This window comes from Drosophila bipectinata, chromosome XL (genome assembly GCF_030179905.1).
Source record: "Drosophila bipectinata strain 14024-0381.07 chromosome XL, DbipHiC1v2, whole genome shotgun sequence".
Lineage (NCBI taxonomy): Eukaryota > Metazoa > Arthropoda > Insecta > Diptera > Drosophilidae > Drosophila > Drosophila bipectinata.
Genome location: NC_091734.1, coordinates 6,687,070 through 6,713,730, shown reverse-complemented (window position 1 = coordinate 6,713,730; position 26,661 = coordinate 6,687,070). Strand labels below are relative to the sequence as shown.

Sequence of the window (26,661 nt, the reverse complement as noted above, 5' to 3'; positions counted from 1 at the left end):
AACGAAGACAGAGATCAGAGTGCGAAGTATATTTTTTTGGCAAGTGCGTCGTCCATTTTGTCTGCTCTGTGCTTGTGTGTGTGTGTGCGTGTGTCTGTACTTGTGTTGGCGTGTATTTCCGGTCCAGTCAGTCAACACGTATTTTTGGCCAAGACAACAACAACAACAGGGAGCAACGAGGAATAAGGCTAACAGAAAGGACAACAAGCCGCAGCGAATATAACGGAATAAAAGCGCGCGCAACAGACGCCACGCCCCCTCGACGCCGCCCACCCCCCCGCCAGAGGAGTGCTTCCGCTGCCAAACAAAGAGGACATCAAAAAGGACATCACTGACAAAGGAAGGACGCATGTGACGAACGTCGAGAGAAGAGGCCCCTAAAATAAAAAGTAAGTCAAGTGGATTGGATCCACTGGATACCCCAGAAAGATCCGCCGCACAAGTGTGACATCACATACAGTAGAGCTTCCCTATCAAGGAGCTCTTTTAAATCCTTTTATTGAATAGCTTAGAAACCACCTTAAAAAATGACACAAAAATAGGCAGAATGACATCAGAAGTTTTTGGGAAATCCCCCCTATCGAAGGCTGACTGTGCTAAGCTCTTGCTGATCCCCTCCCCCAGTCTCCCCCGCCCGTCACACGTAGCGAAAGCAATCAAACTGCCTGCCCTTCTCCGGTTACAAACACACATTTCTTGGTCTTCCATTAGAAAGACATTGGAATCGCGCTGGGTTTTGGTTCGGTTTGGTTTGGATTGTGCTACCTTCGCCAAAGTAAACCCATAAAAGTGCTGGGCCAAGCGGAAAATCTTAATTGCACAAGAAACGCGACAAGGGGAAAAAATACTAAAACCACACAGCAACAATAACAACAACAACAGTCGGAGGGCAGAAGACTGATACTGAGACTGAGGAGGAAGTCTTCCGGAGGGCAGATCATTTACCAGAATTAGGTCAACACCTTAATCCTCCCCTGAAGACAGGAGATTTGCAGGCCAGATGGAAGGTCTTAGAGGTCTTCTTAGGAGAACTTAAGATTCTTAAGAATCTTAAGCTATAATAACCAGTTTTTCTAGATTTTTGTTCATTTTATTTAAAATCATTCAAGCACAAACCTACGCTTGAAATCGATTTCAAGCACTGTATAATCGTTATCAATATTTATCGATTTGTATTAATCGATCTGAGAGCTTAAGAAAATTGAATGTTTTTGGAAAAAGGCGCGGAAAGATGAAAAACCCATTCGCGAGGGTTGAAAAGCAAACGACACGCGATTTCCATGCGGTGGTTAGTTGGGTCGGCTAGTGGGTGGGTGGTGCGGCTACCTTTCTTTCTTTTTTAGCCTTAGGCTGTGGTGGTGGTTTGACGACTGGACTTTGCAGCATAAAATATAATATATACATGCTAGAAACAACAAAAAAATAGGGAACAAAACAAAAACAGAGCGGAATGCACATTCTGCATATCGTGCGACCGAATACGTATATTAACTAATGAGCCGACGACCTCGGGGGATGGATGACTTGCCAGCTGGATGACTGGGTGGTTGGATGAATGGATGGATGGATGGATAGATGGGTGACTGGGATGGGTGGGTGGTTCTGCGAGTGAGTGAAGGAACGTACCACGCACCACCCACCACCAAAACCCTAAAAAAACTGACTGATTGCAGTCTACAGACTGCAACCGGCAGACGACTCTTTTTTTTCTGTGATGATTTTGGTTTTGTTTATAAGGTCACCCTATTGCCCCGGACTGCGTCCATCTGCCGGGTCTCCCAGTTCTCAGGCTCATTTCCATACCAAACACTGTATCCATTCCCCTTAACTATTCCCATTTGCATTCCCATTTTCATTTCGATTCGGATACGGATTTGGACTCCCAGTTTGGCATTCTTTCTTTCAAAGTATACAATTGCATATCCGGTTCTCAATGTGGGCGCCGTCTCTGCAACATTCACAGATCAGCTTTTTATTCTACACTGAGAAAATATACCCCTCAGATACATTTCAAAGCTTATTGAAAAGAAAGTTTCTGAAGACCCACCACCTTTAATTTCTTCAAAGATTCATCAAAAGATCTATTAATATATCTATTCTCACACTCATTTTCTGGCTGTGCAGTGGCGCCGATCTCGTTATTTTAGATCTGCGGCGGGTGTGTGGGTGGGTGGGGCTGTCATTTGTTTGTAATCTGTCATCAGACACTGTTGCGGGCCCGTCATAATTCATGCAACATCGACGGCGAGTGCAGCAAATGCAACAAATGCCGCGGAGGCACGTTGCACTGGTCGCCCAATTCAAGTGGCACAGCTTGTTTACCATAAAAAAAAACCAGCAGACAGTTGGTGGCACTCATATTTCCAGATCGATTGATGCGAGACCAATCTGGAAAAGGAAAAACCTTGTTAAAAAGAAAGGAAAAGCCCAACCACCCATCAAACAATGCTCCCCCACTCTTGATGCACTTTTTTGCATCATATTTTAACTATTTCGAAACCGATTCTAAAACCAAATACCATTTACGAATCAGAGTTCCAATCTCCTTCAATCTGCATCAAAATATCAAAAATTTCAAACAAATATATTTTTTTATCAATTTTTGACCAAAATCCTAATGGTACCCCTTGAAAAAATTGAGAAAAATGGCTAAAAAATTTTAAGACGAGGTTTTAAAAACGAATGATGCTTCTTGGAATTCTAAGATCGGGAAGGTATAACATTTCAGGATTAGTCAAGTATTAGCTGAGTTATATACATTTTCCTGTGAGAATATTGAAAAATTGGAAACAGGTTGACTTTTTTTTATTTTTTCAAAAACAGTATTTTTGGTGCACTTCTTAGCAGATATTTTCATTGTTTAGCAACCGATTTTTAAACGGAATACCATTTATGAATCAGAGTTCCAATTACCTTTGATCTGCATTAAAATATTGCAAATATTTAACAAAAAAAAAATTGTTCAAATTTTTGACAAAAATCCTGATGGTACCCCTAGGAAAAATTGAAAAAAATGGGTCGAAATTTTTATTGTCAGGTTTTGATTGAAAATGATGCTACTCGAAGTTCTAAAGTCGGGAATGTATAACATTTTATGATCCGCTGAGTATAAGCCGAGTTATCCTAATTTTCCTTTCAAAAAATTGAAAAAATGGGAATTACTTTTTCCATGTTTTTTGAAATAAAAACACTGAAATTTTTAATGCACTTTTTAGTGAATATTTTAAATGTTTCGCAACCGATTCTTAAACGGAACACCATTTATGAATCAGGGTTCTAATCCCCAGCATTCTGCACCAAAATATATAAAATAAAATAAGGATCAATTTTTGGTCATTTTTTTGATAAGTACTTGGAAAAATTTCAAAAAATGGGTCCAAATTTGTACTGCTAGTTTTTGATTGTGAATAAAAGTACTTTAAAATCTAAGATCGGGAAGGGTTAACATTCTGCAATCGGACTACGATCATGGAAGATATGACCTTTAAAAGTTAAAATAAAGTACACATATCAATCTCTGGGTTTTAGTTTTTGTCTGGACTGTGTTTTTTTTTTAGAAACTAAAAAGCATAGAGGATGTGCTAACTAGATAAATGTTCATGGCTCAATAAAAGTTCAAAGATCAGGTACATGCCACCTTAATTGGCAATAAAAGCCCATTTCAGCCCAGAGGTCAGACATTATTTTTGTTTAAATAACTAAAGAACGGCCTTAATTTTTCCAAAACCTGCAATGAGAACTTCCGAAGGAGAACTACCGAGATCTCGCTTTCTTCTACTACTTGGCTTAGTTCCCATCAAGAAGTTCCCATCATCCTCCTCTGGGAGAGTCCCAACCGAGAGTTTACGACATCATTACCTCAGCTTACCTGAGAAAGAAAAAACTAGGAAGAAAAAATCGTAGAAAGGTGCAGTGTCGGCGGTCATAAAAGCATTCTGGCCACAATGTAGCAGTGTGTTCTGTGTCTTTTTTCCTATTTTTTTCTATTTTATTCTAGCTGTGGCTTTTCCACTTTTCCATGGCCATTTGCAAGACAGAATTGTCGCATGTTCCCGTTTGGGTAGCAACATCAAGCCAACCAACACAGTCGCGCAAATTGAAAGCTTGGCTAATACCATTAACATTTGATGGCTAACAACCACACACACACACAACCACACACACACACAACCCATATGTGCAAAAACTAACCCAATGCTGTTAATTGCCGCAGCAGATCTCTTATTTTGGCTCTAAACAACATTATTGGTAAGAAAACGAAACAAAAACAGCTGAATAGAACTTGACCTCAATGGCCAATAAAATATTGCCATTTTATCCGTTTAATAAAATGTAGATACTTTTAAAAATCAAAATTAGAGCAATGCATCGACACAAGCCCATTAAGAATATTTTGATTTTATGATTTCTTGCCAAAAAGTTCAAAAATATTTTTAATCGAAAACATTAGATTCCGATGCTCCTCCGGCTGCCCCCGAAAATAGTCTTCCATGTGCGGCCTTGAATGGGTAGCATTTTCCGTTGAAGAGCAACAAGTGGATTGTCTGGAAATTCCACGGTGGAGCGTTTTATGGCCATCACATTTAATCCATTGATGCCGGCGTATGATGTTGATGGATTCGTGCCAAGATCTTGACAGATTGATGGGCTATGGGGGAAAGGGGGTACTTCAGATTCTTTCAGGCCTCAGACTCCAGAGTTCGAAACTGAAGCATAGATTCCCTTGATTATGTGCCACACTTCCATTTTGGATTCTGGCCAAAAATCATTATATATATATATGGGGAGTATATATAAAAACCAAATTGCATGCTGCAATGGTGTTTATTTGGTTTTCATGCGTGGGGCACAATAGCATCCGAGGTCGTCTGTTGTCGAGAGGCGTCCGGTCGAAGGTGGCCACTGGAGTACTGGGCCTCGATCCCCCTCAGACTAAGCCCCTGGCACCAATATCGGGGAATGCGTATAAAAACAAAAATGATCGAAGCAAATCAGACACTATGCTGGCCCATATTTCCATAACAAAATATATGTAGACTTTGGGCGTATAAATAATAATCACATCATCTGGGCCAAGTCTGAAATACGAGAATTTTTCCTAAATATTAATTGATTTGTATATTTTTATATTGTTTTTTTGCAGTTCGACCAATTTGTGAAACCAAAAGTCTTGAAATTCAACTGCTGCTGCAAACCGTATGACTGATTTTCTCGTTGAACCGACAGCTTGATTACCTCCTTAGCGCTTTATATACCGTATTATAAACCTTTATATATACCTTTATACAAATGGAAAACCAATAACTCCGACTTTGGAGCTAGTTGATTATAAGCCACGCTAGAATCTAACCCAGAAAGCTAAAAAAAAAAAAAAATACAAAAAATTAAAAGGCCTTAAGTATCAGCGAGCATATCTAAGGAAAACAAACATATATCCGAATATCTGGCAGATCAGAGCGAGAGCGGGGAATGCAGCGGTGTCCCTACATTCATGAGATGCGGGAACGATTGCTGGACCAACCGAGGGAGACACTTCAGCTGGAGAACATGGAGCGGGCCAATCTGCTCGAGAACCGCCAGTCGGCATCCGAATCCAACCAGGTCGGCACTGTGGTGAAGGTACGGGCCCTTCGATCTACTCGCTACAAGGATTCAAGTTCGACTCATATGCAATATATCATCTCGAAACACCCACACCCCCAACATAACACACTGAAAACATTTTATGCGAAAAATTAATGTCATTTATTAAATTGGAAGCTTTTCACAAGACTCATATAACATTTCATAAATCCTCAAATGTACATAATCATTAGCTAATCGAAAAGCTTGTAAATATTGCATATGGTTTAAGGAATAACCCTCTTTTTCGTACAGTGTGTGTCTGTGTGTCGGTGTGTTTGTGGCAGATTAACCATTTATGTTTCAAGATTGTTTCTTCTATAGCCGGATCCGATACCAAATCAGTTAACCAACAAAATCCTTGCACGAGTAACCGATTCGCCCTTAACTTTATGTTCCTCAAAAAATCTAAAAAATTCGAAAAATCCGAAAAAAGTAATATGATTTTTTGCAATAAATTGGAATTGATCAAATGTACAGACATATTGTTTTCTAACTCTCTTTGGTGTATGGATGAAAATAATAAATAATAATATTCATTTTATGTAAATATGTATATTTTATTATTATATAAATAATTCCAATTTATTGTGTGTCAGCGGGTTGTCCTATCATAGTTATAATAGAAATAATAAATGTGATTTGTTGATACTCCCAACAGCTACAAGGCGATACCTACCACACGAGTCCTGCCCACCAGAGGACTCCCCTAGTCCCACACGATCTTGGCGAGGACTTCAATTTGGATTTCGACGAGGACTATCCCATCGATGTGCGACGACCGAAAAATGCCAAGTAAGTAATGCCTCAATATATAATCGATAAATCAATCGATATCCCATCCCAATAGCCACTCGTTTTCGCCATTTGCTAGCACCACTCGAAAGTATAAATAAATTATACTCCAAATATGTGTGTCCACCATCAAATGTTTTGTGTTTCGTGTTTATCGCATTCCATTTCCGTACCAAAGCTTCTTCCGTTATCGTTTCATTTCACTCCGTTTCACGTCATTCCATTCCATTCGTCCCTGAGCAGCTAAGAAAACTAATCGAAATCATTATCCCTTAAACTGATCTCTGTGAGAACTCTGTGTAGATCCTTGATTCTGTATAAAGCTGTAGAAAAATATCAATTATTTTATATTCAAAAATATGCTAAGATGTTAAAAGTTTAATTTTAATGAGTAAGAAACCGTTACAGCGGCAAACATCCACCGGTCCTGATGCGTCCGCAGCCAAGGTCAGATTCTGCTAAATATCTAAGTGATTTGAAAACCCTATCCTACATATATCTAAATATCTTAAGCCTGTACTCTTTCTTCCGACATCTAAGCCTATTATACTTCCGATAGATCACTGACCGTAGAATCACTACTATACTGCTATACTAACCCATCAGTTCTAAGCTACATAGTCGATAGTTCTCACTCGAAGTAGTTCCTAATGATTTCCCACCTGCATCCTGCGATGGCTTCTCCTAGACGTAGTTGGCCAAACTCTAAACGCACTACTAACATCATAGTCGAGACTCGATGTAAATAAAGTTAATTCCCCGATTATATATTTTTTTCCAGTGGCTTAACACAAACTTAAGTAGCCTATCCGCTTAGGGAGTCGCACACAAAAACTAGCTGAGCCCAAATTTATTCTTTTTTCCTCCAAAGTTTCTTTGTGTTCTTTTTTTTTTTTTTGGCATCCAGCGGATCTGGGGATTATAATGTCAATGAACTGGACGACAGGCAACAGCACATTGCCTTACATTTCCGATGGTTGCCTTCCCAATCCCCACTCCCCACTCCTATTTCCATTCCCATTTACAATTTTCTTTCTTCTCCGTGACCCGGGGACACATAAAACAAATAAGTAGGCAGGCGAGTCATCCAAAATCGCTAACACAATGCAGTTAGAGAGTAGATGTTTTGGGTGGCTGGGTGACTGGGTGGATGGGTGGTGCGAGTAGTGCTAGGAAGAAGTTGCAAACAAATTACGCAACTTGACAAACCGACAAAGCATTCCACTCCGCTGGCTGCGGCATGAACTGTCAGCGATGCATGCCACCAGATCTGGCATATTCAGCATTCAGCATCTGCACCACATCACTCCCATCCCAACAACCCACTGGGCGGCATTGTCTCTGGGCATTAAGTGTCATTGTACGAATGACTTACATTCGTGAGTTTTAGCAATTCGCTAACAATACTTGTACTTGTAAAAAAAAGTTAAAAACTGGCATAGAAACTATCGATGCTTGGCATTTGGCCAGAGTTGTGACTTCACTGGAAGAAAATATGTTTTTACATAAAAAGGACCTCCAAAGTACCGGTTATGACCACATTTAGAGCCTGTAGGCTCTGTTCTATTCTATTTGCGGAAAGAGCAAATTATCAACCGATTAGGCACAAGGTTTTTGGGGACTAGGACTAGGACTAGGATAGCCCAAGGATATGGTCACCCTCGATGGCCTGGTGTTTTATAAATAATATCTTAAGCCCGCGATAAAGACCTCCCGAGGGGTGGCTAAAAATATAATTAGGCAAGGCCGAATCAACCCCGTAGATGAAAGGCTTTCGCCGTAGCAACCATTATAGCTACGCAAGGGGTGCTCCCCAGGGTCCTGTTGGTCCTTCTAATCCGTTCGTCATTGAGCCAAATTAATGAAAACAACTAGTCGATGATTTATTCGTGCTTAGAGGGAGTTTAAAAAAAACAAATAAAGTTATTTTCTTCCACCTCGGCTTCAGCTTGATTCCGCATTAGACTTCTCGAATTTCAAGGATTTCGTTTGGCATTTTTCTGCTCCCAGGATTAGTGAGTGAGTGGCATTTGGGTCACACGTCTTCATCATCTGGCGGAGCCAGGGACTGCGACGTGGAAACCCTCCCTTGACAGCCACTCTTCACCCTCCTTCTTGCCACTCAATGCATCCTTGTGACGCAGTTGGCGAATTGCGACGCAAATCCTTACAATTATTTAGGCACTGAAAGAAAGGAGTCAGGATATTATAGTTTTGGGCTTGATCAAAGGATCAAAGGACAAACAAGTCTTTCTCTCACTGCAACCACGCAGTTTTTTAATACTGCTCCTGGCCGCACTCTCTGCCTTTCATTCTGCACTTCAAAATGACTGCGGCATATTGGGGAGTTGGGGGGACGGTGGAGGGAGGTGGAGGATGGTGGATGGAGCATGGAGGTCCTGCGGCCAGGACTGTCGGCGAACGGGAAAGCAAAACAGAATGCCGCAATGTTGGTTGTTGTGAAATGCGCACAAAGCAAACGCCACGAACACGAGCCGGCCGAAAAGGAGTTACGAGACGATAAACAGGACGAACGGGACGAAAACACCAAAAAGGACGAACGAAGTCGAAGCCGAACCGAGCAGACAGCTTGACGTCGACGCTGGCGTTATATCGTAAGCTCTGCCGCAGCGCACAATGGGCTACGCAGGTCCTCGAAACGGATTAGACGCAGCTACCGTAAGGAGTGGAAGGATAATTGCGGTCTAATGAACGCCCGGACATTAAGGATCTAAGGGAAAAGCATCACCAGCAGGAAACTAGATTTTCTATCGGACTTTTATAAAAATCGTGAGAGTGGCCCTTATGATCCACACCCATGTCTATATCTTGGGCCATTTTGATCCAATCCGTACAGGGAATACCTTTCAACTTTGGTCCCTTGGGAAGCTCATATCTTGGTCAATATTGATCTGATTCTCAAGCGGAATACCTTAATGGAGTTCTAGATTGATTCTCCATCAATCTGCATCAAAAACTAGAAACCAAATTTTGGATCATATTTTTTCAAAATTTTTTAGGGGACCCCCTTTGAAAACTGGGGAGTTCAACTTTGGTGCCTTGCGAATCTCGGTCAATATTGATCTGATTTTCATGGGAAATACCTTAAACGATTTCTAAATTCATTCTCCATTAATCTGCATCAAAAACTAGAAACCCAATTTTGGATCCAATTTTTTCAGATTTTTCTAGGGGACCCCCTTCAAAAAATGGAGATCCTACTTTGGTCCCTTGCGAAGTTCATATCTTGGTCAATACTGATCTGATTCTCAAGCGCAATACATTAAACTGTTTCTAGATCGATTCTCCATTAATCTGCATCAAAAACTACAAACCAAATTTTGGATCCTATTTTTTCAAAATTTTCTAGGGGACCCCCTTCAAAAACTGGGGAGTTTAACTTTGGTCCCTTGCAAAGGCCATATCTTGGTCAATATTGATCTGATTCTCAAGCGGAATACCTCAAACGATTTCTAGATTAATTCTCCATTAATATGCATCAAAACCTAGAAACCAATTTTTGGATTCAATTTTTTCAGATTTTTCTAGGGGACCCCCTTCGAAAACTGGGAAGTTCAACTTTGGTCCCTTGAGAAGGTCATATCTCGGTCAATATTTATCTGATTCTCATAGGGAATACCTTAATCGATTTCTAAATCGAATCTTCATTAATCTGCATAAAAAACTAGAAACCCAATTTTGTATCCTATTTTTTCAAAATTTTCTAGGGAACCCCCTTCAAAAAATGGAGATCCTACTTTGGTCCCTTGCGAAGCTCATATCTTTGTCAATATTGATCTGATTCTCATGGGGAATACCTTAAACGATTTCTAAATTGATTCTCTATCAATCTGCATTAAAAACTAGAAAGCAATTTTTAGATCCTATTTTGTCAAAATTTTCTAGGGGACACCCTTCAAAAACTGCGGAGATCCAACTTTGGTCCCTTGCGAAGGTCATTTCTTGGTCAATTTTCATCTGATTCTTAAGCGGTTTCGCAACGATTTCTAGATTTATTCTTTAATAATTGAAATCCAAAACTTTCAACAGTATTTTAAATAGAAACATAAGCGTTTGCTAAGAAAAAAAAACCAAAATACGGTCTCGAAGCATTCAAGTCCACAATGGCCTGAAAGCAACCCACTGTTGGTTGAGTTGAGGGGATGGGGTTACTATACGGGGTGGGCCCTGTAACAACAATAAAAACAACAACAAACGGTAGTAGTACTCGTAAAATCGGTAGAAGCTTCAGGAACAGGAGTAGGAGCAGGAGCAGGACCATCCCGGGTAATTGAGTTTTGGGCTGTTGCTTTCCGATGACTGACAGTTCGTCCTGTTCTGTTCTCTTTTTTTTTTTATGTTTCTGTGATGCCTGCCCCTTTTTTTCTCCGTTGCAAGCTGCAGCGCTGATTGGCATTTCAACCTGCCCCCCTCTGTGGCGGCGCTTCACTTTTTTTGAACTCCGTCCCTGTTAAGTGACCCATTTACAGGGCGAGTGCGGCTAAAACAAAGAATCTGCTGGCCGGCGATGCGAAACTCAATTAAAAGATACCTTTTTGGCCAGCTCGGTACTACAGATGGGAAATAAATGGAAATTGTAAGGAAATGCTTAGCCCATTAAATCAGGATAAATAGTAATCCCTTAATTGGTAAAACCTAAACAGGACTTTGGTTGAATGAAATAAATATTGAAGCCTCTAAATGGAAGCAGGACCAAGACCGGAAACCAAGGAAGCCAAAAGCATTTTAAACTCTTGGGGAAAAAAGCATAAATAATAAAAAAAAAAGGTAAGGAGATGACAGTTAACTTTCAATCAAGACAAACAAAAGGCAGTTGGATGTGTACATGGATTGGGATCGGGATGCTGGGCCATGTAAATAACATGAATGGTGGATTCGGATTCGGGACTCGGGATTCGGAAACGAGGAACATGGAACATGGAAAGATAGCCCAACATAACCCAAAATAACCCAACCGAGCACTCGGTTGAGAACTGAGAGCAACAAGAATCGCGCACCAAGTGTCCTACTTTCTTCCATACGTACAGGACCCGTTTTCCCCTAAAATCCTTACAGCAGGAGCGATAGAGAGGGGGCATCCGACCGACAGAGACGGGCATATCAAATAAGAGAGAAGGCGAGAGAGATTCGGCGCAGATTGAGGGCGGCTGCTGGCTTAAAAACAAAAAAAAATGGAAAAAAAAAAGTGCGAAACTGAATCTGAAGCTGCGTCTGCGGCGATGCTGAATTTATCCTGCCAGGGTCCTTTTCGTTTCAGTTGTAGTTGGATAGTAAAGGGTCTTGGACGTGTCGAGCGAAACGTTCGCAAGGTATCCATCCACCAGCCTAGCATAGCTCCAGAGTCCTCTTCAAAGGACTCCCAGCCAAGCTCTTAACTCCATGAAATAGAAAAACTTTGCATTTTCCTGAATGAAACTGAAGAACAATCCGTTTTTTTTCTTGTTTGTTGATTGAAAAAAGTGATTTTGTCAGTGATTATAAAGTGCAATAGACGAAACAATCGAAAATTGTGTGCAAATCTGCGGGAAACTTTGAATATCCTGAAAACTGGAAAAAACCCTTGTGATTTCCTTTTTGTTTTTGTGACGAAAATGAAACAATTTGCCGAAAATCTGCAGTTAACCGTTTGTGGCCAGGCCTCCAAAAAAAAAAAGGATTTTGATGGCACCGGGCAGGCAGGACCCGCAAAACATATACATTAAGGAGCTTATTATACACAAAAGCCAGAGAGAGAGAGAGAGAGTACGAACCAGAGGGACAGGGACAGGGAGAAGGCTGGAGAAGCTCCTCAGCCGGAGATGAAATTCCACTTAGGTCCACTGCATACACACGGAGTTTGCCTTCTTTTTTTTTCTCATCTTTGATACAATACAATTTCCCCGCCGGAATGCCAAAAATACGGGGGTTGATTCGCTTGTTTACACGCCGGAGAAAGGCGAATGGAGAAAGGAGAAAGGCAGCGGAGAGAGAGTCAAGAGTCGCGAGTCGCGAGAGAGAGAGGTCACTAGGTCGCTCCCTATCCGGGATGCACTGGCCACGCCTCATTTGCCCATTTGCCAATATGCATCCTGAGAGATGCGTTCCACAAGCCCAAACCCAAAAAATGCGTAACAGAGAGGGAGCTAAAAGGGGGGCCATTGAAAGTCAATCGGGAAGCGGGACAGATATAGGCCCCGGTATCGGAGAGTCGGTGGGGGGGGGGGGATAACAAGACATTCTGTTGCTTTTAAAACAATTATAAACCGCAGTGTCACGCAAATTGTTTCATTTAGAGTCGACAAAATACACAGAATACAAAACAAAAGAATCAGTGACACCCAGTGAATAGACCGGAAATAACCGCCAAGAAGCTCCATCGACGGAGAAAGCAGAAGTAGTTATCGATAGGTAATCGAGATCGGAGGAAAAGCCAGCACAACGGAGACCGAAACGGAAACGGAAACAATGGGCGGCGGTGAAGTGAAGGTCGCTACCGTCGACGTCGAGGGCGGGGACAATATGGCCACCCTACCGGTGTCCCGTTCCCACACCGCCGGCAGCACCGATTCCGCCGAGAAGAATAATGCCGCCAACAAGGAAATGGAGCTGAAGAACGTCATGCCGCAGCCGCTCCAGAGGTGGGAGTTTTACCGATAACACTTTCATTTGGGGAGACCGAATAAGTAATCGAATAGGTTGCGAGGGAAAGTTTAAACTTTGTTCATTTTGAAAAGGAAAATGATGTTTTAAAATATAAACAAATCCATATGGATTGAGGAGGATACTTGTAATTCAATTGTACATCCCTAATTTGATGGTTATTCCTGTTTTGTTAATCCTTTGGGTGTGGAAGTTGGCTCCAAGGCCGCGCCTCGATTTAGTACGAGTATTTAGCTAATCCCTGTGTATAACAGCTTCCCTCAAGGCACCTACTCACACACATAGACACGCTCACTTACACAACCGCACCCCTACACACTGTACATAAGTCGTAAGCCGCATATACATACATATATATAATATGCTATATAACCAAAAGTGCAATCCACCTCCCACTACTCGCTTCCCGGCCGTAAAGCGTGAACCGTAAAGCGTATATTTGCGTCTCACTCACCCCCATCATCAAGGTCCCCGGAAGATGCGCTTTTTGTGTCCTTTTTTTATGTTTTGCTTAGTCCTTTGTCACGCCCCAACCCCCTTAGCCCTCTTCGGACGCTGTCCAAGCCTCCCCCCCGTGCTATAAATGTATGTAAATCCATAATAAAATCCAAAAACATAAAAAATGAAAGCAAACTATTGGAAATGAACCATTTTATTCACCTGGAATCTTATAGGGTTTGCTACACGTTCAAGCCAAATCCAAATAAATACAGTTTTATGCCAGCGAAAATAACGGTACAGGGCACATATGAAACAAATCCGATAACAGGACCCATCGAACTATGGTAATGTGACACGTGAACCATGACCTATCCTCGTCCCTCGCCTCTGTTTCATAATTCCCCCACCCCCACACTTCAGGGCTATCTTAATTCCTAATTGGTTATATTATTCTAAAATATGTTCGTCTTCGCACAACATTCCGTTGTGTTTGAAATGCTTGAAAATCAGCTTTGATGTCATGCATAATTAAAGGAATTCTCCTCGTAGATGTACAATGCAAACATGGGATTTGATTCAGCTCAGACATGGAGCCCACCTCCACCTCCCTCCCACCATTACACACTGCTTACACATTCAAATGGGTGCTCAAGTGGTGGGTGGTGGGAGTGGGTCTGGGTGTAGATGGGTGGCCGCTTTGTGTATTTAAAGCAGCTTTTGCAACTAACTGGGTCACAAAATACTGTAAATGAGTTTCGCAGCAGGAACAGTGGGCCGAAAAGATTGAAATGCATAGGATATAGAATTAAAACTTTAAAATATCTTTCTTTAAACTCAAATAGAAAAGATTTAGATAATTAAATATTCTAATAACTTAAACTAGAATCTTAAAACATCCTTCTCCTAACATTTTGTAAGCTTTTTAGCGATTACAGACCACTGGCGCAGACCCTGTGGATAATCAAACATCAAATAGGGGCTAATACCAGGCGGTTATGCTCTCGAGCTGCCACTCGAGATGCAAATCCAGATTCCGATGCCGAGTAGTTGCATGCCAAGACCCCACTCATACTCACAAAAAAAAAAAAAAAAACGATAGTAAAAAACACCTAACAACATTGTGGTAAAGTGGGAAATTAGCACTAACTGAGAATCACTTTCGGAAGCGGGGCAGTGGGTCAATTTAGGGGAGTATGGCACCCAGTTATGCCCAGATCTTGACACAGTTAGTTCGCACACACACTGAACCACTTACACAGAGAAAATAACAACACACACTCACATCCGACACCCACACTCACACCCGACACCCACAAGCACACACACTTGTTCGAGCACCCTTGTTCACTCTTCTGTAAATAATTCGAATTGCGAAATGAGTCTGATAACGGGAAAGCTAATGTGTTCATGTCGGGAACCGCCCCTTCCCGCCAATTACCCTTCGATTCGCAGGACATCGCTATTTATTGTGACCAGCCTGGTGTATGCGATCCTCCTGATCGTCGTCTGCATCGCTTACGTAATCAGTGACGTGACTACACACCGCCTGCCGGTGCTCTACTACGAGACATTCTTCACCTATCTGTACGGCGTCAGCATACTCTTCCTCCTCTATGTCTTCTGTTTCCTGCTGCAGGGTAAGTCATCATCTATGATATGTAAGATATCATCTAAAGTCTTAAAACTAAAGAATATCTACTATATCATATTTTACTTCCAAGGTTTTTAGACCTTCCCAAGCCCATGAAAAGGTCTGAAACCCTTACGATATGATACCCGATACTCACTTGGTTACCTTTACAGAAAGCTCTTGCTGCAACGGCGGCAACGGTGGCAGCAAACCGAAACCCCAGCCCAAGGAGAAAAAGTCGAAGAAAGCCAAGAATGCCGATCCGGCCGATTCGAAGGACGCGAAGGGCTCTAAGGACTCTGGCAAGGCCGCCAAGGGCGCCGCCTATCAGGTAATTCTCAGCTAGAACTTCCATCCCTCCACTGGCAGTAATTACTGAGGGACACAACCCGCCCCCAATGATGTGAAAAGCATGACCCAGCTAATTAGGTGCCAAGTGAACTGAGGTCGCTTCAATTAGCCGATTATCTGGCCTTGTTAATTGCATTATCTTTTCAATATCCAAAAAAAAAAAACAAACAACAGGAAGCACCCGTGGATGCCGAGGTGGCCGTCACCCCGAAGAATGTGCGAAAGAGGAAGACCACCCACAGCGATCCCACCCATGGCAGTTTCTTCCTGCGAGTAGGAGCCATAGGTAGCTATGATAATAATCCAAAACATTCCACATATGATGATCTTGTAATCCATTTCAGCTTTCGGTCTTGGTGCCATGATCTACATTGGACTGGAGTTTGGCTCGTTCTTCGAGATCCCCTTCGATTCGCCGTGCCACCACATTCTGATCGGAGTCAATCCCCTCCTGCAGATGATCTTCACCTTCATGCAGATGTACTTTATATTCATGAACGCCCGGGTAAGTCACTCAAAACCAGTAATATCATAAATGAAGAACACTGTAAGCATATGAGACTACCTACTACTGATAAATACTACCTCCTACTGCTATTATCTACTACTACTACTACTATACTACTATAATTAAAATTAAATGTTAAACCAACCATAAGTACACGACTCCAAGTCCTCCGAAATCCCCAGAAGATCCCGAAGCGAGGTTAGTTTAGCCGGCTAAAAAATAAATTAAGAAAAGAATTAAGAGCTAGGTCGGTTATTGTTTTTTTTTTAATCAGTTTCGGATTTATGAATTAAAAATTAAAAGCAAATACGATTTATTGGCGTGTTAATTGGCAGCTTTGCGTTCAGTTATCATCCATCAGCATTTGTATCTGTATCTGCAACAGTATCTGCATCTGCAATCGCACTTGCATCCATCAAATACCACGCTGCCATATCACTCATTCACTCGCTTGCTACTTATTCGAGAAACGATCATTGAAGTGTGAAGCTCACCGAAACTCACCCACAGACAAATGCACTGAAAAAAAAGAGCTTGAGATTAGACAACCCATTGAAGACAAAAGACCACATCAGCAGAATCTGTATTTATCCGCTGCGAGTCCTCGAAGTCTATAATTAAGCCTTAATATCCTTAAATATAGACTCTCGAGGCTCTCTCAATTCTTCTGCGCGCACAGTATATTCTCCACATACATCCAGTCATCCATCCAATCACTCCAATCCATCATTCATTCATTCAATCATTAAACGCATATCCATTCTTTAAAAAAAAAACAAAAAAAAATTTCGAAATTTTGCTACGTAGTTATTTAATGAACCATTTTTGTGTACATAATCCCACAACTCCGCCCCATTCGATTCGCGATCGCAGACTAGGCCGCCATTTCAGGTACGATATATATCATTTTCTACTCTACTCTACCTTACTCTACTCTACTGATACCCTAACTATACTCTACTCCAATCTCACACAACGATCTGATCATTTCGCCCACCCCTGCATACCCACCACCCACCCACTTATGTATAAAGAATATATATATACTCGTACGATATGATAACCATTAGCTTAAACAAGTTACTATATCTATAAGATACAACCACTTGGGACATTTTTGGTCGATTGGTTTTTGTTTAGATGCCATTTCCCCTGCAGATCATATAGTATTTCAAGTTCCCAACAAAATGGGAGTTCCAATCTTGTCCGATTTGTATCCTAGTAGTCCTTATAACTAGCCTCGGAATTAGTGTAACAACAGATCGATCTGCAGTGGATCTGGCTTCCAGTTCTTCCTCGGGAGAACTCACTTTTGCCCGTACTTTAATCTACGTAATCCGTAATGTTCTCGAAGTATCTCCTGAAACTCCGCCCAATTGCCAGCCGTACTCAAGCGTGGATCGCTATTTCTCTCTCTCTTTCTCTGCCTTTCTCCGGATCTCATTTCTTTCTCCAGCTGAACATCCACCGATTCAAGGTGATTGCCCGCTTCGGTCTGATGCACGTGGTGGCCACCAATATTTGCGTGTGGATCCGCACCCTGGTCAAGGAATCCCTGCTGGAGATCACCATTTACCACCAGAAGAACGACCCCGAGCCGGGAGCCTCCTCCATTGCTCATTCGATCAGGCAACATGCCCTGCGCCATGCCGGCACAGTGCTCCGGACCCATGCCGGACCCAACAGCGAGTTCGAAGTGCTGGACGGTGAGGACATCCTGCCCAAGGATGTCTACAAGACGGACAACGTGCTGTCCAAGCTGGTGCGCAACACAGTCGATGGTATCTCAAAGAGCCTGGGCATGGGCGGCGACTCCGTGACGAGCACCACCACCAGTACCACCACCACCACCCGGGCACCGTACACCACGCCCGGCTACCAATGGCACAGCACTACTATGGCCCGCAAGCTGAAGAAGTTTATCACCAGCGCCACCACCGCGGCCACCAATAGCATCTCCGGCGGCGGCAGCAGCACCTCCACCAGCTCATCCACCAGTACATCCACCACCACCACCACCACAACGATTCCGCCTCCATCTAGCACCAGCACCTACATCCCATCATCATCGACCTTCACCACCGCATTCCCGTCATCGCCGTCGCAGTCGGCCGGAAATTTGGAGACCAGCAGCAGCTTCAGCGGCCTACAGCGAATCCTCTCCAGCGCCGCCGCGCCAGTCGACGGGTTCGGTCCGGCATCTACCGCCAGTTCGGGTACGGGTGCGGGTACGGGACTGGACGCCTTCCTTGCCAGCAGCCTCAGCCCGGAGAGCAGCACTCAGGGCCCGGGCGCCAGCATCATGAACAACCTCTTCGGCCAGGGACCCATGGAGAACAGCTTCCAGACGTACACGGACTTTGGCCATGAGGAGTCCACCGGCCTGGTCAGTTTCGAGAATCTGGAGAGCCTCGACAATATCTATCCGGCTGCCCTGTCCTCCAACATTGGTACACTCAACTCCACCGCCTGTGGACGCATCGATATTATGGGAACGATTGTCTACGATTCGGCCCCGTATCTGTATCCGTTCATCATCGAGTACTCTTTGATCGGGGCGGTGGTGTTGTATGTGATGTGGAAGCACATCGGCCGCTATCCGGGCCGGATGAACGACGAGGATCTGGAGCACCGGCTGGAGGTGATGCTCTCCCGGCGGGCGGTGGCTATGGCTCAGCAGGCGCGTTCCGGACGCGTCGACTGCGTTGGCTCGTCGAAGGGACTCTTCTTTGGGCTGCTGCTGCTGGTCGGGGCCCTCATCTGCCTGATACTCTTCTTCGTCTTGGTGCGCCATCAGCAGTTCTCGCTGTTGGCCATCTACCTGGCCGATGCCAGTCACTGCATCCTGATGGCCTTCGCCATACTGGCCATAATAGTGGGCTTTATCAGGTCTGGATATTGGGATGGGACTGGGAGCTGGTTGCCAGTCAAGGGGAAAAGTATAAGCTTTTAAAACTTGTTGAAATTGATCCTTAGATGTATACTTTTGCGTTATACTCTTCCCCTGCAGGCATTGGCTAACGTAACTTGTTCAATTCCTCACTAATCCCTAATCCTTTCCAACCAAAAACAGAGTCAAGAACCTCAAGTTCCGCTGCGAGGAGCAGTCGAACCTCAACGACATCTTGCTGCGCATCTCGGCCTTTGGATTGTTCACCTACTCCGTGTTCAGCATCATTGCCGGCAGCCTGAAGGTACTGGAGAGCGAGCCCAGTCTATTGGTGACGACCACCGGCGGAGTTGCCGTCTTCCAGGTGATCCTCCAGCTGTTATTCATTGCGGACGTGTCCCGGCGACGTGTCCACCTGCCGGAGCACGACCGGAGCAAGCCCGGCCGCCAGATCGTCACCTTCCTACTCATCTGCAACGTGGCCATGTTCGCCATCTACACATTCGAAGCTCAAAAAGTATTCGCCAATCCTGTAAGTAGATATGTACGTAAGCGAGACTGAGTTTAAGTAAGACGATTAACGCTCTCGTTCCTTATCGTTATTCTATACATATTCGATAACCGATAAACCCGATAACAAATACTATAATTTGTTTTAAATCTAACACATGTCTTCCAAGTCCTTGTTCTTGCTCTTAAACTGTTTGTCTTTTGGCATGCTTCTCATATAGTTTTCCGAAAACATTTAAAAAACACAGTTCATTTCTAAAATAACGATTTCATTTCACTTTTTCCGTTATAAGTTTCAAATACTGACATTGCTGTGAGCTTTGCATGCTGTTCTTGTGCTGTTAACCCAAAGAGAACCCTTTCATGACCTATCTATTAACCCATTTCCATTCCCAACACTATAGGTTCAGCTGGAGTTCTACGGATTCGTGCCCTGGTCGATCATCCAGCGCATCACACTGCCCCTGTGCATCTTCCATCGCTTCCACAGCGCCGTGACACTCGCCGAGATCTGGAAGACCACCTACAAGGCACGCCTGGAGTAAGCTGGATCGTATATATATATACAGAAACATATATCCCGGCACACATACGTATGTCCTGGCCATAGCAGGACGTGGCAGTTATGGGAGTTATGAAAATGCACCAAAAAAATAAAAGAAAACCCAAAATGTAGCGAACCCAAAACGCAAAAACCAAAACCGAAACCGAAACCGAAATCAAGTGAAAAGTTAGTTTCTAATTACGTATTAAACATATGCATACTACATATAATATATACATTAATGCATATTTGAATATATTGATTCGATTTTTTTTCCGTCGTCGTTTTCGTTTTTAGTTACGCATATGCATAGGTTATATAAGTTCAAAAAAACAATAAAGAATAAACAAATCATAAAAAGAAGAAACCAAAGCGAGAATAAATCAAGTAAAGTGAAATAAATATTTGTAACCGAAACCGAAAACGATAACGAAGCGAACGAACCGATCGGACCACAAGCTTAAATCGAAAAGTCTACGATTAACGATAACACGATAGCGATAACAAACAATTTGAATCGCTTTGCAAAGTCGCTTGTTGATTTTTGATTTCCCCTTCCCTAAATCTTTCACCCCCTAAATATATTATTATTCTTTTTTTTATCACTTGAAAAAAACTTAAGAACTAAGTCATATCGTTTATGCTGCCTGAGTTATATGTTTAAATATTGTTTAGTTTATAGTTTCGTTTCTAACATGCTGCAATACCTTGTTACTAAACAAAACCAAACGAAACGCAAATTAATATTAATTTTGTAATTGTTTTACCATTATTTAAAAACCCAAAATTAAAAAAAAAAAAAACGACAAAATCAATTAAAATTTACTTTTTCGAATAAGAAGTTATTCTGAGAAAAAATGGTTGTTTACTTTCGCGCGTTTGCGACTCTGCGATTAAGATTTTGAGTGTGCTCAACGAGTAGGTAAGTCCGGCGGAAAACTCCCCGGAAAACCCCAAAAAAAAGCCAAATGAATAACAAATAACAGAAAAACAAAAAAACACACAGTTACAGACAGGGAAATGCAAAATGCCATGAAGAAGAACGCAGCCACAGGAAACGGAAACGAAATGGAAACGAATCGATACCGGAAACCGAAAACCGGAAACGAAAGGAATTTCGCTCGAGCATTCTGAATAGATTTGAAAATTTAACTTCTCCACACACAAAAGTAACAGCCGAACAACAAGAACAACAACAAAAAACTGTGATGAATTATATAATTCATTTATTATTTAGCTATTGATTTGATTTCTTGACTTTATTTGATCGCCCTTCGTTTTCTCAGCTTTATTTTTTTCTCAGCCGCTAAAACCCACATAAACTGAGTCGAAAACTTTTGTAAGAATTTAGAAACAATGGCGCTAAGACAACTTCATGGCCAATTGTAAAAACAAATTTCCCCAAAAAACAACATAACGAAACGAAAAACAAAAAATACAAAAATAATATACAAACAAAGAACATACAAAATTGTGGCATCCAATGGCCGAAAAAAAAAAACAAAAAACCAAAAAGAAACAAAAACATTTTTAATATACATTATATAAAAGTTTATAAATGTCCATTTTTTGATTATTAGTAGTAATGTTAAAAAGCAAAAACATAATTAACAGTAATAATAATAATAATAATTGAAATATGTATGTATGTTATAGCAGAGAATCGGATAAACCAAGAAATTCTCAAAAAAAAAAAGAAAACCCATGGAATCAAAACCAAAAACCGAAAACTGAAAACAAAGACATTGAAATGAAATCTTTCCACGTGAATCCCCGCATTTATAAATGAAATTTTAGCTAAAGCAAAATGGATTGCCGAGTTTGATGATCGAAGAGCGAAGGATATGGGCAGGATGATGGCTATAGGATGAGACCATTGACAGAAGGCATCAAATTGTTTACAATTTACAATTTGTTAAAGAGTAACAAAAACATTTTGAAAGATATATTGCCACGTATATCTATAAATATATGTATACTAACCCACCAAATTCAAAGTATTTCAAAGTTTTATACAATGGAGACGATGCGCAAGACAAGAATTGGGGATGGGACTTGTCCCAATCTTTCTATCTCTATACCGAGGGGTGAACCCGAACCTATCCTTTCTCCAGCCCCCATACCCCATAACCCATATCCCTTATCCTCTTATTTGTCTGGAAGAAAAGGATGTCCCCCGAAACAGGCAGTCAGAAAGCATCAGTTTGCTAAAGACCAAAGAAAACCAAACCGAATGAAATGAGATGGGATGAGATGAGATGAGAATTTGTTGGTGGAAACTCACTGCCCTCAACGGATCCGCGGAATATCGCTGATTATACACAGATGAAAGTCAAGTCTACAAGTCTATATAAAATGCATGTTATATCGCTAAACGATATATTCAAAACTCGTAATCCAATCAAATGTAATGTGGTAGCAAGCAAATAGGTAAAGCCAAATCGAAAATAATGAAACCCAACCATAAGTAGTTCAGCACACACTATCACACATACATACACATATACATTTACACAATACACATTCATATGACAAGGATCTGGAGGATAATATCCAGGGATAACATCATATTCAAAGTTTGCGAATCAAATTCAGTTTGAAACTTGTACTTGCGTAGGCTCTTAGAAATTGTACTTGTACGCATAAAAGTCACACATACATATATTTAACTATACATATACATATATATATATATTCATAATATATATGAATATATATATATAAATAAATCCAATTGTTTTTTCCTTAAAATTTAGTTAAACATAAGATCGAATCATATTTTACGCCGTACAACATGAAAGTGAGCAAGCAGAAGAAATATTTATTAAATGTTTCAACTAAGTTGTATAATTATAAGTGAGAGTTTACATAATGGAATTATGTATGTATCTGTATCTAAGTAGAGCCACTGGAGAGTTGCAAATTCGAGACCGAGAAGAGCTAAAGAAAAAACGTATTCAGATCGAGAAACTTAACGCACAATTCAAAACCAAAACCAAAACCAAAAACACCAAAGCAGCCGCTACAATTTCCATGATACAACCAAAAACAAAAACACACACAAGTAAATATATATATATATAGACGTACTTATATACTCGTAAGTATATAGACAATTTCAATAACTGATAAATATATATATATATATAAAGAGCGAAAATTACATGCATTTCAAATACATTTTCCCATAACCGCATCAAATAAATCAGCAAATACGAAACGAATTCAAGTGGATAAGCAACCAAGTTCGACAAATGAGTACTATGAATGAATATATATTAATGAATTCTATAAATTCTATAAATTATGAGTGAGTGCCCCGGCACACGCTCGGATATAATACAAACAAATTTAGCAGAACGCGAAAAAAAAAATACAAAAATTGTATGCAATTTTTTAATCATTGTCGCATTTTAGATACGAAAACCAAACGAAACGAGAATACAATTTGAACAATTTTGTTAACAAACATCTACACTCGAACATACTCACACTACACTCAAGCCACACTCACATTCAGAGACATACACTCGAACAAAAAACCATAACAATTTGCATAACGAAGATAACGAGAAAACCAAGGACATGCTTACAATTTGAACATCAAGTTGTTCGCATGTTTTCGAAGCAAAGATGACATACAAGTAATTTTAAATTGAATAAAAATTAGTATTAAATATGTACAACAAAAATCAAGTTGATTTCTTATTTATTGGGGAAGTGGTTGAGGTCTCCGCATCTTCGACTTAAACTTATAGTTAAAACAAAAACGTTCTTAAAAATAATTTGGCTAGAAGCGCATCCGTCTCAAGGAGCTTGAGTGGCCACGTCCAAGTTCACTTGGAAGCTGGCCCACCGATAGTCCCTGCTATCAGGATCCCGGAGAAGGCACATGAGTGGCTGCCGCCCCTGGTTTCTGTTGGTGGTTTGGGGCAGGTCCTGCAGCAGCTGTTGCAAGCCCCCAGGAGTCACATAGCCCACGGCGCATACTGTAGCTTCTGTGAAGCTAAAGCCGGCAGAAGACACGTAGCCGAAGACTTCCCGACTGCACTGCCGGCGCACGCTGTCCCGGGTCTCGGTCGGATCGTTGGGCAGCCATAGACGGCACATCTCCTGGAGCTGGCTGCGCACCAAACCGGCCGTGTTGGCCGGGCGTATGTGGACGCGTTTGGTGGCTGTTTCCTGGAGGCGGCGCTTCTCTCGCAGTCGGCGTCCCCTCAGACGTTTCAGCATCAGCTTGTGTCTGTGCCGCAGTTGCTTTCGGATTGGTTCATTGAGGTCCGGCTGAGGAGGTTCCACATGAATGGGAGCCTGATCATTCCGCTTTATCTGCCGCCAGCGGTTGCGGTAATCCGTCGTGGAGGGCAGGCAAATAAGGGCGTTGGCCTTAACATGACCTCGGGCCGAAAGCCGCAATTGGATTTGGATAAGAGCTGCTTGTGGCAATGGTTCCGGAAGGGGCCTTCGTTGCCTCAAACTATCCGCTATCCCCTCCAGCTGCTGGCGATGCCGCAGTACATAGAAGGACCCAGCAAAGGAACCATCGTGCCAATCCCTGACCAGCTGCTTCCAGGGAGCCTTAAACGGACTGACGACAGCCAACTTCCGGTAATTGGTGCGCTTGTTTGGAGGTAACCGGAAGTACCTTGCCCGCTGCTCATCTCCCAAAACATTGGCTTCTTGGACTCCTGGTTGAATTGAAAAGAAAGTATATTCGAACCATATACTAATAACCAACTTCTTTCCACAACTCACCAGCTATCGTATCCGGCAGATGCATCTCGGCCCCCGCCTCCCTGGCGACCGAATCCAGTTCCCGCAGTCCACCAGGGCGCGCACCCCACATATTCAACGTCAGCCACAGAATCATACCATATCCTGCCGGAGCAATCACATCCCAGCCACAGCCGTAGCCTAGTCTCTTGTAGCTGGCATCCTGGGATCCTGGTCGCTGTATCAGGAGCAGTGGAACCTTCTGCATCTTCGCCTCGAACGCACATGGTGCTCCCGGAACGATGGCATGCTGCTGGCGCAACTTCTCGTAGTTCTCCGTGGACATGATACTCTTGGACAAGCGCTCCCGTTCCTGCAACAGCCACAAAGGACTATCCGGCAAGGTCTTCGGCTGGTTCACCAGCAAATCTTCAGCAGAAGGACGTTGTGTTTCGGCGGGCTCGGCTTTCGTCCGTTTTTTTGGACGCTGCAAGCGAGGATCTGCTACTTGGACGCCCATAACCAAATTGGAAAGCAATTCGCTCGGTGAGTATAGTTGCAGGGCTGCCTGGACGTAGTCAGACTGGGGCTGGAGCTCTGGAGGGTTGTCTTGATGCGGGCGCAAGCTGGCTGCCAACACACTTTGAGCCCTGGGTCCTGTCAGTCGGAAGCGATTGAACTCCTTTTGGAGGACCAGCAAGTGTACTGAGTTATCCAAGCTCGCATAAGCGGGATATCGTTCGAAAGCCTTGGTAAGCGTCCAGAAACGTAGCGGTTTCTCCGAGGTTCGTTTTTTACTAAGTTTCTGATCTTGGTCTTGGGTTTCCTTGTCCAGACAAGGAGAGGCTGTCCTTGTGAGAGGCTGGTCCATCTCCATCTCCTCCTCTAATTGCAGTGTTTTCTGCTTGCTATGCTTCAGTTGAAAGACCTTAAGGAGCTGTTCCAGGGTAGTCTGAGCCGCGCTGGGATGCACCCAAAGCCAGAGAGTGCGTTCTGGCTGACCCTCGGTTTCGGGACGCCACAGAAATCTGGCTTTCTGGATAGCGCCGTGCGGGTACTGACTATCCTCGAAGAGCTCCACACACCCCTCGCGCCGACCAGTAATGAAGGTCTTGGCGGTAATGCCCAAGCCACACTCAGGACTGGTCAGACGAGCGAAACCCTGACGCAAGACCTCCAAACTACCACGCAGCTCTAAGCACCAATAGAAAGAGATGTCCTGAAGCAAACAGTGCTGGGCACTGGCACGGTAGCAGGCGCGGTAGGTTTTATCACAACTGGCGAGGGGCAAACGATGACCCCAGCGATCCACCATATGAAAACGCTTCGCGTGCCAGATATGAGTCTCCAGCCAAATGTTTTTTCGCTGCCGGCGAACGTACTCATTAAGTAGATTCTTTGGCCGGCGACGGTACTTCCTAGAGGGACGCTTAGTGTTCACGGGATCATTGCCGCTTTTCCCCATTTGGGATTTGTGCGCCTGGCGGTATTTTCTTGGCAGTCGCTTAGGGTGGTGCGACATTGCCCGCCGGCGCATATGCTTAGGAAGAGTCTGGAAGATGAGCTTGCAGTTTCTTTGGGACGGCTGCGTAGCCTCCTCTATTAGGCTCTTAATCTCCTGAAGCGCTCCGGCCGCATAATGATATGTGGTTACATGCGTGGGCAGCGTCACTTTTCCGCCTAACGCCGCATCGTACTCCAGTTTCTGACTGGCCATGGCTGGAGGTAAATCCTCGAGGGTCCTTTCGGAGAACTTCAATCCTGACCAGAAACAAAAACAAACGAATCCCGCCGCACGTGTGCCGGCTGCATATAGTGTTTTACAACACTGTTTTTAGTGATGATACTTGCAATTTCGTAACCAGAACCTAGGCTGGAAATAAGTTAAAAAGCATCATTTAAACAAACAAAATTTTAATAAATTTTGAATAATTTCAGTTTATTTTAACTTTTAATAAATAGACTACAATTTTAAGCATGATACGATAACTCTTTTG

The 26,661-nt window shown here is 42.7% G+C and overlaps 2 protein-coding genes across 14 annotated transcripts; one reads left to right on the top strand and one right to left on the bottom strand.

The window, feature by feature from the left end:
- Nucleotides 1-20,762, top strand: OtopLa (Otopetrin-like a). 13 transcript variants are annotated; one of them, XM_070277363.1, is made up of 13 exons: nt 1-389; nt 5,144-5,196; nt 5,451-5,619; nt 6,284-6,417; nt 6,826-6,864; nt 14,971-15,155; nt 15,322-15,479; nt 15,674-15,785; nt 15,844-16,004; nt 16,881-16,898; nt 17,464-18,896; nt 19,083-19,429; nt 19,812-20,762. In XM_070277363.1, exons 3-13 carry the CDS (start codon nt 5,470-5,472, stop codon nt 20,015-20,017), a joined length of 2,943 nt encoding a protein of 980 aa, XP_070133464.1. In that variant the 5' UTR covers nt 1-389; nt 5,144-5,196; nt 5,451-5,469; the 3' UTR covers nt 20,018-20,762. The 13 variants fall into 13 exon arrangements, with proteins under 13 accessions (XP_070133464.1, XP_070137598.1, XP_017092983.1 ...); XM_070281497.1 differs by lacking the exons at nt 1-389; nt 5,144-5,196 and having other exon boundaries at nt 5,373-5,601; XM_017237494.3 differs by lacking the exons at nt 1-389; nt 5,144-5,196 and having other exon boundaries at nt 5,373-5,601; nt 19,081-19,441.
- A 2,861-nt stretch (nt 20,763-23,623) lies between these two features.
- Pop1 (POP1 ribonuclease P/MRP subunit) lies at nt 23,624-26,512 on the bottom strand. Its single transcript, XM_070278255.1, has 2 exons — nt 24,707-26,512; nt 23,624-24,639 (listed from the first exon to the last, which is right to left on the bottom strand). The coding sequence occupies exons 1-2, from the start codon at nt 26,379-26,381 to the stop codon at nt 23,759-23,761; spliced, it is 2,556 nt and encodes an 851-aa protein (XP_070134356.1). The 5' UTR covers nt 26,382-26,512; the 3' UTR covers nt 23,624-23,758.
- Between the last annotated feature and the right edge of the window lie 149 nt (nt 26,513-26,661).

Coding starts and splice junctions, on each gene's coding strand:
- Pop1 (XM_070278255.1), bottom strand. CDS start 26,381: ATGGCCAGTCAGAAACTGGAGTACGATGCGGCGTTAGGCGGAAAAGTG. Junction 24,640..24,706: donor TCTGCCGGATACGATAGCTG/GTGAGTTGTGGA, acceptor CAATTCAACCAG/GAGTCCAAGAAGCCAATGTT.
- OtopLa (XM_070277363.1), top strand. CDS start 5,470: ATGCAGCGGTGTCCCTACATTCATGAGATGCGGGAACGATTGCTGGAC. Junction 6,865..14,970: donor CTGATGCGTCCGCAGCCAAG/GTCAGATTCTGC, acceptor TTCGATTCGCAG/GACATCGCTATTTATTGTGA. Junction 15,480..15,673: donor CCAAGGGCGCCGCCTATCAG/GTAATTCTCAGC, acceptor AACAAACAACAG/GAAGCACCCGTGGATGCCGA.